At 40.5% G+C, this 16,206-nt stretch overlaps 4 protein-coding genes across 14 annotated transcripts; 1 reads left to right on the top strand and 3 right to left on the bottom strand.

Moving 5' to 3' along the window:
- Positions 1-929: 929 nt before the first annotated feature.
- On the bottom strand, positions 930-6,306 carry LOC107225067. Its single transcript, XM_046739262.1, has 8 exons — positions 6,047-6,306; positions 5,757-5,924; positions 5,514-5,653; positions 4,758-4,922; positions 1,939-2,185; positions 1,691-1,858; positions 1,470-1,606; positions 930-1,275 (listed from the first exon to the last, which is right to left on the bottom strand). Exons 1-8 carry the CDS (start codon positions 6,177-6,179, stop codon positions 1,108-1,110), a joined length of 1,326 nt encoding a protein of 441 aa, XP_046595218.1. The 5' UTR covers positions 6,180-6,306; the 3' UTR covers positions 930-1,107.
- Positions 5,647-10,053, top strand: LOC107225080 (glutathione S-transferase-like). Of its 7 annotated transcripts, none has more exons than XM_046744125.1 (5): positions 5,647-5,730; positions 8,840-8,990; positions 9,175-9,342; positions 9,456-9,598; positions 9,695-10,053. In XM_046744125.1, exons 2-5 carry the CDS (start codon positions 8,858-8,860, stop codon positions 9,860-9,862), a joined length of 612 nt encoding a protein of 203 aa, XP_046600081.1. In that variant the 5' UTR covers positions 5,647-5,730; positions 8,840-8,857; the 3' UTR covers positions 9,863-10,053. The 7 variants fall into 7 exon arrangements, with proteins under 7 accessions (XP_046600081.1, XP_046600083.1, XP_015520891.2 ...); XM_046744127.1 differs by lacking the exon at positions 5,647-5,730 and adding an exon at positions 7,668-8,004; XM_015665405.2 differs by lacking the exon at positions 5,647-5,730 and adding an exon at positions 8,294-8,513 and having other exon boundaries at positions 9,695-10,051.
- Positions 10,054-10,559: 506 nt separating this feature from the next.
- Positions 10,560-13,689, bottom strand: LOC107225066 (glutathione S-transferase). Of its 5 annotated transcripts, none has more exons than XM_046744093.1 (5): positions 12,068-12,155; positions 11,676-11,826; positions 11,392-11,559; positions 11,163-11,302; positions 10,560-10,893 (listed from the first exon to the last, which is right to left on the bottom strand). In XM_046744093.1, the coding sequence occupies exons 2-5, from the start codon at positions 11,806-11,808 to the stop codon at positions 10,726-10,728; spliced, it is 609 nt and encodes a 202-aa protein (XP_046600049.1). In that variant the 5' UTR covers positions 11,809-11,826; positions 12,068-12,155; the 3' UTR covers positions 10,560-10,725. The 5 variants fall into 5 exon arrangements, with proteins under 5 accessions (XP_046600049.1, XP_046600028.1, XP_046600039.1 ...); XM_046744072.1 differs by lacking the exon at positions 12,068-12,155 and adding an exon at positions 12,012-12,026; XM_046744083.1 differs by lacking the exons at positions 11,676-11,826; positions 12,068-12,155 and adding an exon at positions 13,121-13,609.
- Positions 13,690-14,301: 612 nt separating this feature from the next.
- LOC107225078 (glutathione S-transferase) lies at positions 14,302-15,636 on the bottom strand. The gene is made up of 4 exons (XM_015665404.2): positions 15,358-15,636; positions 15,101-15,268; positions 14,872-15,011; positions 14,302-14,642 (listed from the first exon to the last, which is right to left on the bottom strand). Exons 1-4 carry the CDS (start codon positions 15,488-15,490, stop codon positions 14,475-14,477), a joined length of 609 nt encoding a protein of 202 aa, XP_015520890.1. The 5' UTR covers positions 15,491-15,636; the 3' UTR covers positions 14,302-14,474.
- Positions 15,637-16,206: the final 570 nt, after the last annotated feature.

The following is a 16,206-nucleotide window of genomic DNA, read 5'->3' as shown; positions in this document are numbered from 1 at the left end:
CCTCCTCCGAGGGTCAAGGTCTCCGCGATATTAGAGTCGCCGAGATAAATAAAATCGCATGGAAATATTCGACACAAAATAATTGACAAGAGGAGCAAGTACGAAATAGAATAAAAATTGGCAATAAGTGAAACGATTCGTAACTACTTACAAAAAATCACTCGACTCGTGTATCCATCGCAGTGTTTTTCGGTTGAACGTAATAAACACCTTGTCCTGTTCACGTCACTTGCTTCCTCGCAAAACTCTTGCAGTTGTCATCGTAAAGTGGTAACTCACTCACCAATCACAAAACTACGTACCGTCGAAATAATAACGATTCATTTGGGAGCACTCGGTAATCGTTCGGTAACTGGACGACCGTCTCCTACGAAGTGTGCGAGTTGTTTGGGTTCAGAAATCGTTTTCGATACAAAGATGGCGCGCGTATCGAATGTTCCTACCTACCTGCCCTACCTGTTGATACTACGGATTATTTGAGGCGACGAAAGCACCGAAGATCAAAGCAGATTATGGAAAGGCAGAGAGGCGACGATGATAAGACATTGCATCTGCATAAATAAGAATCAACAAATTTTATCTTGAAACAGTTTCGAGGCTTCGTTGCAGACAAAGGTTTGGCAAACGCTAAAGTTGCAAACGCTGCAGTTGTAAAGTTGGATTAGGCGTAAACTTGAAAGCAACTAATTCTCAAGGAGAAAATTTCTCGCCGGCTAAACGACGTGAACCTTAATGATACCACTGATTGTTTGTTTTCTCAATGCGATAATCATAACAGCAGTAAAATACAGTCGGTTACGCGGGATTATGAAACATGGGATAAGATATTGTCGGGAAAGATGTTAAAGTATTAACCGACGAATTACCTAGGTTGTAAATTTATTCAAGTGTATTTTCAGTAATCCGGGTGATTGATCAGATACGCATAATTTCTCGACGTATATTAGAAACGTTATTTATATTTTTCTGAACATCAGACATGTACAAAATTCGTAAAACGCATTCGGTAAAATCGTTGGAAGAGACCTTACAGGATTTCGATGGTGTTTTTTTCTCTCTCGTTCACTCCGTTATTAGTCTTTGACCCCGCATCGCTTGACATCGTCTTTAGAAGTCCGTCTTTGGACGCTTGGCGATGTAGGCCTTGATACTAGGCTGGGAAACAACTTTGTCTACGAGACTCTTCAGGCTAGGGTAACCCACCAGAATGTCTTTGCCCGCCAAGTACGAGAGGAAGTTGCTGAATCCAGCGAAGACAATATCAGCGGCCGTCAACTGGAATGACAAAGTTGTGAAATGAACAACGAGAAGATTCGAGACGCGGGGAGAAGCTGTACGGAAACGCAGAGTGACGAAAAATCGGTTTGACGTACGAGAGAAGATTCAAGGTCACAACAAGATAAAGTGGCGCTAATAAAAAAAATAAATAATAAAAAAACCGGCCGTGATTAGAAAACTGACTGACGCACCTTGCCACCAACAAAGTATCCTCCGTTCTTCTTAACGGTGGCCTCGAACTTGCCCAGGTAGAAGGCGACCTTCTGGAAGGTTTCAGCCTCGGTGGCGGATTTCTGTGCTGCATCGGCGAATCCATATTTTGCGAGCACTAATAAACGAGCATATCGGAATGTCAGAATAGGAGGAAACGGGGAACGGTTTTAAATTAGACGACTCGGTCGCTCGCACTTACCCTGTCTCAGGTCGCTGATGGTTTCCAGGGTGGCGTCAACCTCGAAGGCCTCGAAGTCGCTGCTGCCGAAGAGGTTGAACTTCTTGGCAAGGAATCGAGCGATCGGGTTGGATTGGTAGAGCGTCTTTCCGTCGACTTCGAGGATCGGGAGCTGTTCCAGAGGGGTCTCTGCGAAGAGAGTGACGACTCTCGATATATCGGCGAACAAGACAAAAAGGAAGAGGAAATCGGAAATAGTTTCTACTCACGGGACTTGAATTGCGGCCAAATGTCGTGGGTGATGCGCTTGTCCTCGAATTTCACGCCACCGTAGCTCAGGAGGAACCTGATCGGCTCTCCAAGTCCGGCAAGGTTGAAGTAAGTCAGTTTGTAGTTCGACATGGTGGATTTGGACGAATGGTAAGACTCTGGTTCTTGAAGACGTTCTGGCCTCGCTCGATGCTCACACGAAATGCGATCAAACTTGGGGAGATCTCCGTTATATAACAGTGTCGTTCAGGCCTTATCGGACTCGTTCCGCCTGCATGCATTTAGTTTTGTCTTATCTACACCCGCCACAGTGGATTGCTGTTAAAAAAAAAAAAATGAGTCGATGATGAAAAATATCGCGATTAATTCAAGTACGCGTGGATAGATCGCGATGGCTCTTATTAATGTCGCCAAAAACATACGATTTGCGATAATACTCCTGTTTTCTTTTTTCACATATTACATCGTTGCATAACCGATAGCGGCGAGTATTGCAATATATGCGGATCCCATGTTGCCGGGGAATGATTGATTTGTAATTTTAACAACTGGGCGAAATATTACGACCTCGGTTACGTTATTATTAGTTCCTATTAAGTTGGATGTCAAAAATAAACGATCGACAATTGTTTCCCAAAATCACTCAATTCTCGCTAGCTTCCAGAATGATTAAAACATAAGTTTCTGTTACGTAAAAATGAGGAATTTTGATGGATTGTCTTATCGCGAAATTATTTAAAGGAAGAAAATGCATGTGTTTTGCGATTAAAATTAAATTATCAAATCTTTCTCTCTTTCTCTTTTCTTCGCTTCTTACGATCAAACAGGCTTTTTTCCTAGGTGGAAATAACTGATTTTTTGTTACATGGAAAAGATTCATGTCCAGTTATTCAAGACGAAGGTTGGAAGTAATGTAATCGAATTAGGTATCCGTATACCTTACAGACAGTAGAGTTTTATCAGACAAATATTATATGTATACACTATGTTTATACCAAAATCCTTGCCTGTAACGAATATTCTCGTGGATTTCACATGCAACAAAGCTGATCCATTTTTGCAGCAATATTTTGTAAAAATCTACGATAAATTTTTTTTATCGTATTCGCACGTATTTAATCAACTGGCTTCAAGGCTTTCTTAACTCTCTATTTACCTCCGATCGTAAAGATGAAGCCAGTGTCTGGTTTTCCGTATTTTATACGTGGATTCCTTCTCGACATATCAATTAAGAATTGTGAAATCTAGTAAAGGTTACGGATTTTACAGATGCGAAAATTTTTAAAATTTTCAATACTTTCTTTGGCCTCTCCAGATCCATTAACGACCAGTTTGGGCATCGTGCAGCAGAACGAAATACGCAGTTGAAAAAAAAAACTTGTCCAATCAAGTTCCAATCTTTGTGGAAAAAATTCCTCTGAATCTCATTAAAATGTATAATAATGTTAAAGCGTAAACACAATTTATTATATTCTGATAGGATTAGACACGATGGAGCGATGAAGCATTTACTTGGTACGTCTAACCCCAGCGAAGGGTCAAAGACCGATAATCGAAAACGCGGTGGGTTCAACGATTACAGCAGAAACGAGATTCTCGTCATCGGGCGTTATTCACGCTTTACACGCGATTGCTTCTAGCTTATTATATAACTGCCGAAACAGAATTGCATGGTTATGAAAAAACTACTACGCGGGCATAATTTTTTATAAAAATCAAGCACGGTGAATTTTCTGTGTAATAAATTGAAATCCTTTTGCTTTACCGAACTTGTCAAGTTCTTACAAATTCTTGACAGCATTTAACATCATGGTATCGCATCTCCATTAGTAACGGAATTTTCCAAACGAGGAAAGTTTGAGCACTGAGAAAAATTTTTAGCTACGGTTACTGTACTGTCCTTAACTATAAGTATTATCCTTTTTTACCTTAACTGGGAAATTTAATTCTGGGTATAAAATGAAAATTAGTTTCTTAGTTGTGACTAGAAAATATAGCGTGCAGTGTTAAAACTATTCTTTTCGGATATAGTCGCACGTAGTTTATTTTCTTGCAAGTATTTCCACTATTCAACGCGGCTGTGATAAGAAAGTAACGGTGAGGCCTTATTTAGCTGAACAAACGTAGAAAAGTAAACAAACAGATTTAATATTGGAGCAGCAAATAGAAAATCTAGTATTGATAACTTACTCACGTTAAATAGTTGCTTGTACCATGTACTTATGCAATTTCAACAATATTCAACACGTCATTGTCAAGATACGCATTTTACTATTTTCTAGTAACTAGAAAAAGTAGAGAAATTCTTCTCAGTGTGGGTGTGCAGATTTTTAGTTCTCACAGAGGGGTGATGCAATTGCATGTTGGAAGGTAGATGAACATTGATCAAAAACTCGTTGGTCAGTCTGATATGAATATCCAATATTACAAAATCAAATTTTCGTGCAAATAAAGCAAATCTCGTGAAGGACGGGAAATAAAACAAAATCCGCGAGTCGCAGACTCGAATTCGGCATATCTTTCTTGCTTTCTTTATTAAACATTGCTAATAAAATTGATCGTGCAAAATGCGTGTTATAGGACGAAAGAATGTAAATCGTTTGCAAAATAAAAAGCGCCTAATTCTAGTTCACATTTTTTGATGGTTCGAAATAACATAATATTTAGATGAAAAAAACCTAGAAACTATGATGTGATAATACTCCGATTCGTTCAATGGTTCGATCAAGTAGTTGTTACCGGCTGTGTCGATGACGCGTAAGCTGATTTATTCTAGATTTACAAGAGGTAATCAATACGAGCTTTCAAATCCCGTTCAGTATTCCGTCACCGGACGCTTAGCAATATAAGCTTTGATGGCAGGAAGAGCCTCAACTTTTTCAATGACGCCCTTCAGGTTCGGATAATCTGCAAGGTAGTCTTTACCCAGCAGAAAGGCGAAGATGATATGGAATCCGGCGAAGACGATGTCTGCTGCTGAAAGCTGCAACGATAAAGGTCAAAACAGTTTTGTGACTAAGAGGGTGCAAAAAATTCAAAAATATCAACCAGCGTTGTTCAATGTTAACCGAGAGGGAAATAATTTAGTGAATTAACGTGTCCATTCCCAATAAAATGCAGGCTTTTACAGCACTCCACTGTTTGATTTACAGAAATACTTATTACCTCAAAAAAAAAAAAAAAAAATAATACACAATTTACACGCACAACGATGACATAATTTTTTCAGTCAAATTCGTAGCAATTTTGGCACATGAAAATTTCTAAGACCATTCGTGAATGTAATTACAACATAGCTATAAGTAAGTCTCACATTATCCCTGTAATTCTGACTAAAAAAAAGCACTTCAAATAAAATTACCTTCGTGCATGTATATACAACAGATCATTTTTGTCGCGTGTTAAGAATCCGAATACTACCTCTAAAACCCTCGTTACCGTGAAGTAATCCAGAGTACTTTTCGATATCTTTTTAATTACTTTTAGGTTGAGAAACACTGATTGCAAGTTGAGCACCCAGGAACTCTTTAAGGTGGACTGTCAGTGCCTGAAACCAAGGAAGCGTGGAACCTACCTTGCCGGCGACGAAATATCCGTCGTTTTTCTTCACCCACGCGTCGAGTTTGCCGAGATAAAAAGCGGCCTTCTTTTTCGTCTCTGCCTCGGTGGCCGCCTTCTGCGCCGGTTCGGAATACCAGTACCACTTGGCAAGCACTAACAGGACGTAAAGCGAATTGATTTGGACAATTCGTAACGCACGATAGAAACAAATATCGAATATTCATTCCAAGGTCGAGTATAATCAGGATATACTTACGTTGTCTCAAGTCGCCGATGGTTTCGAGAGTGGCATCCACGTCGAACGCCTCGAGATCATTGCTGCCCAACAAGTTGAATTTCTTGGCAAGAAAGCGGGCGATAGCATTGGACTGATATAAAAACTTTCCGTCGACTTCGAGGACCGGAACTTGTTCCAAGGGCATTTCTGAACAGGTATACGACAGTGTGAAACATAGACGTTATGTTTGCACGTGAACTGCTTTCAGATAACGGAAAAGCCCGTTCGAAGATTTGTCGTATTGGACGAAAAGTCAATTTCCTACTTACGTGGTTTGAGCGCCGGCCAAGCTTCCTGAGTTATGCGGTTATCCTCGAAGTCGATGCCGCCGTAGCTCAAAAGGTATCTAATCGGCTCGGCGAGACCGGCGATTCCAAAATAAGTCAACTTGTAGCCCGACATGGTGTCTAATAACGATGCACCGAACCCAAAATAAGAGATTAACGAGCAGAGTTATTACCACTGTTCCGTTGACGTTCCCAACTCGTCGTCAGCTCTGATTCTGAATGCCGGCTACGCGTTATGCGCCTAGAAGCATCGAGAAAGGGCGGACGGAGCGTGGCGTAGATCACAATTTTTTCCACTCTTCCATCCTTGTCGACCAGCCGTGGTAGGTGATACACCTCGCCTCGTTCTACCGTCCATTTATCCCCACTTTCGAGCCACGTTTGTGTCGGTGATCAGCGCCGGTTACCGACAGCCAACATGCATACCTATATAGTCCGACGACTACTCGTATAAACTTACATTAGACGGTGCGAATAGTACGGTCGAATTTACACAAGCATTTACGAGTGATAATTTTTTCGGAGCAAAAAAGAAACGAAGAGTTGATGAAAAGATGACAAATGATCAGAATATTATTAAGTGATTGAAATTTTTGCACGGGGCAAAAATTTATCCGTCATTTTATGTTTTATTATTATCCAAGAACGTAACAATACTAAACTGCTGCAATCTGCGATAGGAAAATTTTATCGCATTCGCACGTATTTAATCAGCTGGCTTCAAGGCTTTGTTGACTCTCTGTTTACCTTTGGCTGTAAAGATGAAGCCAGTCTCCGGTATTAAGTATTTTCTTCGCGATGACTGTGCCGACATCGATTCCTTCCTGGCGTACTAGGTTCCACGGTTTATCAAATAAGGGTCTTGAAATTGTTAAGATCGGAATGTGAATTCATTCAAACTGTACATTTCGCACGTATGGAAATAAATGGTGGATTTTAATTCCAAGCTCGAATCGAATCGGAATAGACTTGTCTTGTCTAAGTCGACGATGATTTCGAAAGTGGCGTCTACGTCGAACGCCTCAAAATGTCGTTGCTACTTAGTAGACTGAATTTCTTGGCAAGGAAGCGAGCGATAGCGTTGGACTGATATAACATTTTTCGGTCGATTTCAAAGACCGGAAATTGTTCCGAAGGGCATTACTGAGCAGGTACACGATAAGGTGAAACATGGACGTAATTCTTCTTACAGAATTGCTTTCAAATAGGGAAAAGCCTGTGCGAAGATTTGTCATGTTCTACGAAAAGCCAATTTCCCACTTACGTGGTTTGAGCGCCGGCCAAGCCTCCTGATTTATGCGGTTATCCTCGAAGTCCATACCGCCGTAGTTCAAGACGTATCTGATCGGCTCAGCGAGATCGGCAATTGCGAAGTAACTCAACGTGCAGTTCGTCATGGTGTCTAATAACGACTCACTTGATCCGAATTATTCGCGCTGTTTTCGTTACAAATCTCAACTCCCTGGTAGCTCTGATTCTGAGTGCCGGTTACAAGTTACGTAGCTTCATTATCAGCGAGAAAATATGGACAGACTGTAGCTTGGATCAAAACATTTTCAGCAAAGATCATAAATTTTTTTTCTTTTCCGTCTACGTTGGCCCACCATGGTAGTCTATACACCAAGCCTCGTTTCTAATTGCCTTTAATTATCCCCACTTTCGAACCACGATTCTGTTCGAGATTAGCACCGGTTACGAACGAACAACATGTATACCTAACTAGTCTGATATTTACTCCTATGAACTGACTATCAACGTTGCAGTTCTTCCTTGAGCAATCGTTTCATTACAGAATGTTCTTCAATGCTCATTCCCCATTGAATCCATAGATCTACGAGTCTGTAGTTAGTGTTTTTAGTCGACCTTACACAAGCATATCTGAATGATAATTCAAAAAGAACGGAGTGGTTGATGCAAAGAAGAGAATGATTGACAGTATTGTCGAGTATTTGGAATTTTTGCACACGATCAAAATTTCTGTGTCAATAAACCTATTTTTACTATCCAATAATGGAAAACTTGAACTTACGAAATACTTTTACAGGATAACGTGAGATTTTGTTGATTTGTTTTGTCATGAAATTTCGTTCACAGCAGTTTGTGCAGGGTTAGCTCTTGCATGTATAATCACAGGCTCACCTCTCACAATGCCCGCCCCTCAATGAGCTTCCCAACCGACTTAAAAATATTTCATAAAATTTCACATAAGTAAGACCACAATACTTGTGACAAACTGGAGTCGCAATTACGTGTAACTGTGATTAACGATTGATTGCCAAAAATACAATTTCATGGCCCTCCACCATACTAAATTTCACGCGTATCACCATCACGTGGTCAAGATTTGCCCCACCTCGGTCCTCACTCAAGTAAGCATAATGGTGTTGAACGACGAACAGTCTTCACCGTCGGTTTCCGTAGACCTCACCAATCGAAATTTGAAGGAACGGTAAACAGAGTAATTGCTTGAATATTCTATTTATTGTAAGCGAAATCTTATGTGCCAGATACCTATCTGTTCAATCGATATCAAGCGAGTTAGCCTTCTGACGAGTGTTGACTGTTATTGACTGACTCCAAATACTACGTTTCTTCTCCATTATTCTGCTAGAGATAGTCAGTTTTTCATGAATATATACGATAAGCGCGTGCACATAGTCAATGTGATATAATTGTCCTTGACAGCTCAGTGGTCGGTAACCCTCAGTGTTATCAACCGACGATGGACGCGAACCGAACATGATTTGAAAAAAATTGAATATCTTTTTGTTCCAGTGATCTGTCGCAGTTAAGATGCGTACATACAAACTGACATACTTTAACATCGTGGGCTTGGGGGGCCCGATTAGATTTCTTCTGAGTTACGGCGGCGTCGAGTTCGAGGATATTCGTATCGAACGTTCGAATTGGCCCGAAGCTAAGCCAAGTCAGTAATTATTTTATTGTAGAATTTCGAATGACCCGGCATTAATGTTAGCCCAAATCTTGTCGTTATTCGATTTTTCCCAGAGTTGTAGATATCGCCGAGTCGTGCGACGTGTCGATTGGACACAGATAACGCCGCACAACTTCTTCAAACCGTACTAATCGGGATTGATTCGATATTTCAGAAACACCTTTCGGCCAAGTACCAACTCTTGAGATAGACGGAAAGGTCTACTACCAAACTTTACCGATTTGTCGTTACCTCGCAAAGCAGTTCAACCTTCTCGGCAAAAGCGATCTGGACGCTCTGGAAATTGACGCCGCCGCAAATACTGTGCATGATCTCAGAAAAAGTAATTGAATATGTTAACCGACTGGCTATCACACGACAAGTTAGACATTTCCGAATTCCGGTTTCCGTACCGATGATCCGATTTTTATCGTTACGTCCTGTGTTATTTTCCAGTGGTATCGTTGTACTTCTTCGAGCAGGATTCGGCCGAAAAGGCAAAGAAAAAGGAGACCCTGGTCACCACGACGCTTCCCTTTTACCTGAAGAGGTTGGACGATACAGTAAAGAAAAACGGTGGCTATTTTCACGGCGGCGAGGTAAGCTTCGAAGAATAGTTCCTCTCTGAACTCAAGCCTCGGTTGCACGATGCACGCTTTCGCTGCTTCAATGCCATCTTCTCTTTCCTCTCACAGCTTAGCTATGCGGATTTGTTCTTTGCCGCGGTTCAGCATAACATAAAAGGTTTCATGAAGAATGACGTCTTTGAGGACTATCCAAACTTGAAACAATTGATTGATAACGTTCACGCCTTACCGAGAATCGCTGCGTGGTTGGCGAAAAGCCCGAAGACCGATTATTGATATGGAAAGAAAACCCAGACTTTGTTACTAAGTTGAAAGATTTCAGTATGATTATACCTTGAGATAGTGTGTTGAAAAGTATAATAAGAACGTAATGACAAAATCGTACCCTTATTATTTCATAAAAATATACCCCATGTATTTCAAACAATAGATTGTCTTCTGTGTTAAATATATCAATTTCTTTAACCTTTCTTCCGCTCCAGCAAACCTCTTTTTCGTGTGTTGCTGACCGATAATCCACTGTGACGTAACCTAACAAGTCGCTTCCTTCACGGCTTTTATATTCAATGAAATTTATTCACCCACTTTTATTGAGTCGTAGATCACCGCCTACCTTACACCACTGAAATACATATTATCTCGAACCAGAGAAGTGCCCGAGTTATTTTTCGAATTACACATCGCTCGGATGACATTTTGCTGAATACATTGTTACGGAAATATGATGCACATCACTTCCAACTTGCGGTTACAAAAAAAAAAAAAAATGCTAAAATACAAACATACGTATTTCAAACTTGACAAAGCTGGGAGAACCGCAGCTGTGTAGATCTAGAAGTGTGTAATTTGTGCTCGTGGTTGAATTTCCACATGAAGTGATGTATTATGAATTAACAACAACTTTTTCAAGTATAAGAATTATTATCGAAGACTCGGTGTAAAAAGAATAAATAAATATAACACTATTGAGTAATTCATATTTTCGCATACGGCAACAGATCGTAGCCCAATTTATTTGTTTTTACTATGCGAATACATAATTACACTGGCAATTTCGATGGAACGAGCTTTGCAGGTTTCACCTGCTTTGTCAACATTTTATACAAACGCAGATATCCTGATCCGCTTGCCATTAAATTTCAACAAAGCGTTTTCGGCCGTTTAGCAATGTGTGACTTGATACCCGGTAGAGCATTGACTTTCTCAACGAGATTTTTCAGGTTCGGATAATCTGCGAGGAATTCGTTTCCCAGGATGTAGCTGAAAACGTAATTGAATCCAGCGAAAACAATATCCGCAGCCGATAACTGTAATGGAAAACGTTGCAGATGCGATTATCTTCCGCTGTGGCTTCGAATTACATGATAGTCGATTACAGCTTGAGTCGCAATAAGTCGTGTTTAAAAAATACTCGCAACAAAGAATGTCGAAGTTAATTGAAATTACAAAAATTGTTATTATGATAGATGAGAGTTTCTAATTGACAAAAAATGTCTTCCCGTTCCCACAAATTAAATGAGACTGTACATCAGTCTGTTGCGTGTCGACCGTTTGATAATATCAACCTTGAACTTACCTTCCCACCAACGAAATATCCGCCGTTTTTTTTCACCGAGGCTTCAAGCTTGTCTAAATAAAAAGCCGCCTTTTTGCGAATCTCCGCCTCTTTGGCGATTTTATTTTCCGGAGTTTCAGCCCAGGTCCAATTGAACAGTACTAGAGAATAAGAATGTACGACAGATTTTAAAAAAAATCATGAATCTAAGCAGCGTTATTCGTTGAAATTTGTCCATGGCTGCACTTACGACTCCTTAAATCGCCAATGGTTTCGACATGAGCGTCGACCTCAAAGTGTTCCAATTCACTGCTGCCGAATAATTTCAACTTGTTAGCGAGAAAGCGAACGATCGCGTTACTCTGATACAACGTCTTCCCGTCTACTTCAAGAATCGGAACTTGTTCCAACGGTGTCTCTGACAATGAGGAAATAATTTTCAATGTTAAAGTTTGCTTCGCTCCATTTAAAAAACAAAAAAAAAAAAAAAATGGTTAGTTTCGTTGAGCAATCAAAATCTCATTTGACACTCACGTGGTTTGAACACTGGCCAATCCTTTTGAGACAAACGATTATCCTTGTAATCGATTCCACCGTAACTAAGAAGGAACCTGAGAGGTTCCGCCAGCCCCGCGAATTCGAAATACGTCAACTTATAATTCGACATGATGTTTCTCGCGTCGCTCTACAGGTTTTGACTGGGTTAATCACACCTCCGCAAAAAACTTCCGTCTCACTCGACACTTGAGTGCTATATGCGGCTAAAACTGAGCTAGATCTTAAATACACCGGTCGATCTATCCGATGACAATGATACGATATCGTCTTTGCCTACAGATATCACTTATTATAACGGAACACACGACTGACCATGAAATGTTACGTGGATACGAATATGTAACTACAAATAGTCATCCATTCGTCACCTCGTGTCTGCGATATTTGTAACACTCGCTGAAGACAACATCAACACTGACTGCAACAGTGCAAAAACTGTGACTTCTACAGGTAATATCTTAAAGTGACCAGTCACGATGACTGAGCTGGTTCCGCGATGGAAAGGCAGGGAAGGTATAGAGATAAAATTTACGTAAGACGTTGTCATTGCCTAATAAATAATGATTCGTCGTAAGCTTTGCGTGACTTTGCTTGCTTTGTTAAAAAATTATGAGCTGTAGGATTTCACAATTTTTATTACATTCGTACAGTCCATTGGTAAAAAAAGGTAGTAATTAAACTTGACGATGAGCTGATTGATTAGAATTTTGTTTTCGGACGATTGGCCAAGTAAGACTTGATGTTCGGTAGATTGCATACCTCGTTGAAGACATTTTTCAATTTGGGATGACCCGCGGTTATATCCTTTTCCGCCATGGAGGACATGTAATCATGTAACGAAGCGAAAAAGATGTCCGCCCACGTCAGCTGCAGCAAAAGAAACCGAATGCGGTTAGAAGAGAATCGTGACAGTACGTGCCGAAAATAATTTCATTTGTGCAAGCAGAAACCTGCCTTTTTGCCCACGAAATAACCGCCGTTGACGTTCAATATCGCTTCGAACTTGTCAAGGTAAAATCCCAGTCGTTCAAACGCTCTCTCTTTCAAGATCGGCGTCCACTCGGGTCGAGTGTTCCAAAAATAGTTGGCCATCTCTGAAGAAAAATTTCACGTCGCGATTAGTTTCCCCCCTAACAATTTACCCTGTAAAACACATCCGAATCGGATTTACCATGTCGCAGATCGTTGATGCTGTTGACAGCACTGTCGATCTGCAGTGCTTCGATATCGTCGCGGCCATAGACGTCAGATTTCTTAGCGATAAATCGACAGATCGCTAACGACTGATTATATTTTTTCCCGTCGATCTCTAGCACCGGTACTTGTTCCATTGGCATAACTACAGAAACGGTTTAAACCACGTCGAATAAACTATATTTGAACCCCGTGGATCGTAGAAGAATCGGTTGCATTTTACTCACGTGGCTTGTATTGCGGCCACTCTTCGTCGCTGACCCGTTCATCTTCGAAATCGATACCGGCGTAGCTCAGCATGAACCTGACAGGCTCTCCCAGGCCCGTAAAATTGAAGTAAGTCAACTTGTAAGAAGGCATTATTCACAAATGCACAGTAATAAACCTCTGAAGATGAGCTCTGGCACGGAAATATTAAAAAAATTCTAGACTCTCTCGCAACTTGTCGAGCACTGAACTGCCCTCGAGACTTTCACTGTATAGAGTAGCCAGCGAAGCTTACGATTAGTTTGACCTCAAACGAACTCCCTCTGGTTAGACTCCATTGGTTGCCTCGGCGAAACAGGCAAATTATAAATAAACGACGAATCGTAGAAGAGGATTGAAGCTAGCACGAAAGTGAATTCCGTTTTAATAAGAGAATTCAGAAATGAGCCAACCGTCTGGGGAAATTCTGAGTCAGGAGAATATGATTAAAACTAGTGAATGTTAGAAATTTGAATTAGGACGCAGCGTGCAGCACGTTCACCGTGCGATTGAATCACATGTGAAAAAACTTAACAGTATTCCACTGTTTGCACGGTCTTGACTGTTTCTGGCACTGTTGTTTACGTACGAGTATGCGTTGCTTGATATTCACCCACCCGACCCAAAGACCACGTGTTGCGTTACGTGGCACACGGTCACAGCTTTACCGTCCGAGTTTCGCGCGTAAGACTTGTTCGAATTCGAAGAAGTAACTAACGTTTGACCAATTTTATTCCTATTATTATGTTTTTGGTCAATATAGGGAAACTGGCGGGAACTTGAATTGTTTAGTGGCATTGTCCTTTGATTTTCAAGAAAAAAAAAAAAGGTCAATATTTTAAGGAATCCACGACACATTCAACTTACTGGTAGCAATGAATAATGCATATTCTGTGTGACATCTGTCGTTTGTACAGAAGTCAATATATTGAAAAGGGATAAGCGTAAGTGTTCAATGTTTCTTATTAAACCCTCTGACAAACAATATGGTAAAATACAAGCTTGGGCCGGGAGAACTGCAATTGTATATCTACAAGTCTGCAATCTGCGCTCGTGGTTGAATTTTTACAAGCATTGCTGAATTATAAAATAAAAAATAGTTTTTCGAGTGAAAGAATTATCGAGGAGTGAATGTAAGGAAAATAAATAAATATAACACTGCTAGTGCGTGATTCAAATTTTCGCGCACGGCAACAATTCGAAGCTCTATTTATTTGTTCTTTCAATCCGAATATATAATTATACTGATAATTTCGATGGGACGAGCTTTGCAGATTTCCATTTTATCCAAACATTTTATACAAACGCGGATCCTGATTCGTTTGCCATTAAATTTCAACAAAGCGTTTTCGGCCGTTTATCAATGTGTGACTTGATACCCGGTAGAGCATTGACTTTCTCAACGAGATTTTTCAGGTTCGGATAATCTGCGAGGAATTCGTTTCCCAGGATATAGCTGAAAACGTAATTGAATCCAGCGAAAACAATATCCGCAGCCGACAACTGCAATGAGAAAATTCATGCGTTCGATCATTTCCTGCAGTGCCTTTGAATTAAATAATCAATCATCGTATTGAGTAACAATGAAAGAATGTCTGCAGTATCAGGTTTTATAAGATTGAAAGAGTTTCTTATTGAACAAGAAACGTCTTCTGATTATTACAAACTACAAAAGACCGTACATATCAGTGCGTTGCGTGTTGATTGTCCGATAAAATTAACCTTGACTTACCTTCCCACCGACAAAATACCCGCCGTTCTCTTTTACCGAGGCTTCAAGCTTGCCCAAATAAAACGCCGCCTTCTTTCGAATCTCTGCCTCTTTCGCAATTTTATTTTCCGGAGTTTCAGCCCAGTTCCACGTGAATAGTACTAAAGGATAAAAATGTTTAGCAGGTTTGCCAAAGAATCATGAATGCAAGCAGCGTTTTTCGTTAAAGTTTGTCCAAGGCTGCACTTACGACTCCTTAAATCGCCAATGGTTTCAACATGAGCGTCGACCTCAAAGTGTTCCGATTCACTGCTGCCGAATAATTTCAACTTGTAAGCGAGAAAGCGAACGATCGCGTTACTCTGATACAACGTCTTCCCGTCTACTTCAAGAATTGGAACTTGTCCGAAGGGCGTTTCTAAGGAGAAAATTCTAAGAGTTAATGTTTTACTTGCACCGAGCTAAGGAATGAAAAATCGGTCGCTTCAAATTCCAGCTGATACTCACGCGGTTTGATCGCTGGCCAATTTTCATGAGGCACGCGATTATCCTCGTAATCGATTCCACCGTAGCTGAGGAGAAATCTGATCGGTTCCGCGAGCCCCGCTATTGCGAAGTAAGTCAACTTATAACTCGACATAACGCTTCTCCCGTCGATATACAGCTTTCCACAGAGTCAGAGTCCTACCAACAGCTTCCGTCACGCTTGTCGCTGGCGCGTTATATGTGGCTAAACCCCAGGTAAATGTTTATTATATAAGATCGGTTTATCTTACGCGGATGCTTAACACGAAGTGCTACGTAGATATGAATAGATAACCGCACACGGTCACGTAATTACCACCATTATCCGAGAACTACTGCAATGCGACTCCGTGCTACATTGAAGCACTAAAGAATACATGAGTAATACCAAAAAATTGACTGGTCACGATGATCAAGCTAGTCCTGTGAAGACAAGGCAGGACAAGTGTCGATATAAAAGTTACAAAAGACTTCATTGTCACTGGTATTTTAATTTATCACACAGGGTGGCCCATTGAGGTCGGCACAGCGGAATATCTTGGAAATAATGTATATTTGAGAACATCAAAGTTTCAGGGTACGTGTCATTTGGTGGAGGTTTCATTTTAAACAACTGTCTTTTAAATACGTACGTTGTTCTCAAGAATATTTCGCTGTGCTAACCTGAATGGAACGACCTGTAAAATAATGGCAATGTGTGCATCGGTGCAGTCTGAAATGCATACATATAAATAATGACCGTATAATCACCGAAACTATAATATTATGACCACTAACAATAAGCTAGCCGAACCAGTAGTTTCATTTATGCAGAGTATATCTTTTCATAGT

The sequence above is a fragment of the Neodiprion lecontei genome, chromosome 1 (assembly GCF_021901455.1).
Source record: "Neodiprion lecontei isolate iyNeoLeco1 chromosome 1, iyNeoLeco1.1, whole genome shotgun sequence".
NCBI classification, from domain to species: Eukaryota; Metazoa; Arthropoda; class Insecta; order Hymenoptera; family Diprionidae; genus Neodiprion; species Neodiprion lecontei.
This window is presented reverse-complemented; position numbering and strand designations above follow the sequence as displayed.

Coding starts and splice junctions, on each gene's coding strand:
- LOC107225067 (XM_046739262.1), bottom strand. CDS start 6,179: ATGTCGGGCTACAAGTTGACTTATTTTGGAATCGCCGGTCTCGCCGAG. Junction 5,925..6,046: donor TTGGCCGGCGCTCAAACCAC/GTAAGTAGGAAA, acceptor ATACCTGTTCAG/AAATGCCCTTGGAACAAGTT. Junction 4,923..5,513: donor GATATTTCGTCGCCGGCAAG/GTAGGTTCCACG, acceptor TTATCGTTGCAG/CTTTCAGCAGCAGACATCGT.
- LOC107225080 (XM_046744125.1), top strand. CDS start 8,858: ATGCGTACATACAAACTGACATACTTTAACATCGTGGGCTTGGGGGGC. Junction 9,343..9,455: donor TGTGCATGATCTCAGAAAAA/GTAATTGAATAT, acceptor GTTATTTTCCAG/TGGTATCGTTGTACTTCTTC. Junction 9,599..9,694: donor GCTATTTTCACGGCGGCGAG/GTAAGCTTCGAA, acceptor TTCCTCTCACAG/CTTAGCTATGCGGATTTGTT.
- LOC107225066 (XM_046744072.1), bottom strand. Junction 11,560..11,675: donor TTGGCCAGTGTTCAAACCAC/GTGAGTGTCAAA, acceptor CCTCATTGTCAG/AGACACCGTTGGAACAAGTT. Junction 10,894..11,162: donor GATATTTCGTTGGTGGGAAG/GTAAGTTCAAGG, acceptor TTTCCATTACAG/TTATCGGCTGCGGATATTGT.
- LOC107225078 (XM_015665404.2), bottom strand. CDS start 15,490: ATGTCGAGTTATAAGTTGACTTACTTCGCAATAGCGGGGCTCGCGGAA. Junction 15,012..15,100: donor CATTGGCGATTTAAGGAGTC/GTAAGTGCAGCC, acceptor TTTATCCTTTAG/TACTATTCACGTGGAACTGG. Junction 14,643..14,871: donor GGTATTTTGTCGGTGGGAAG/GTAAGTCAAGGT, acceptor TTCTCATTGCAG/TTGTCGGCTGCGGATATTGT.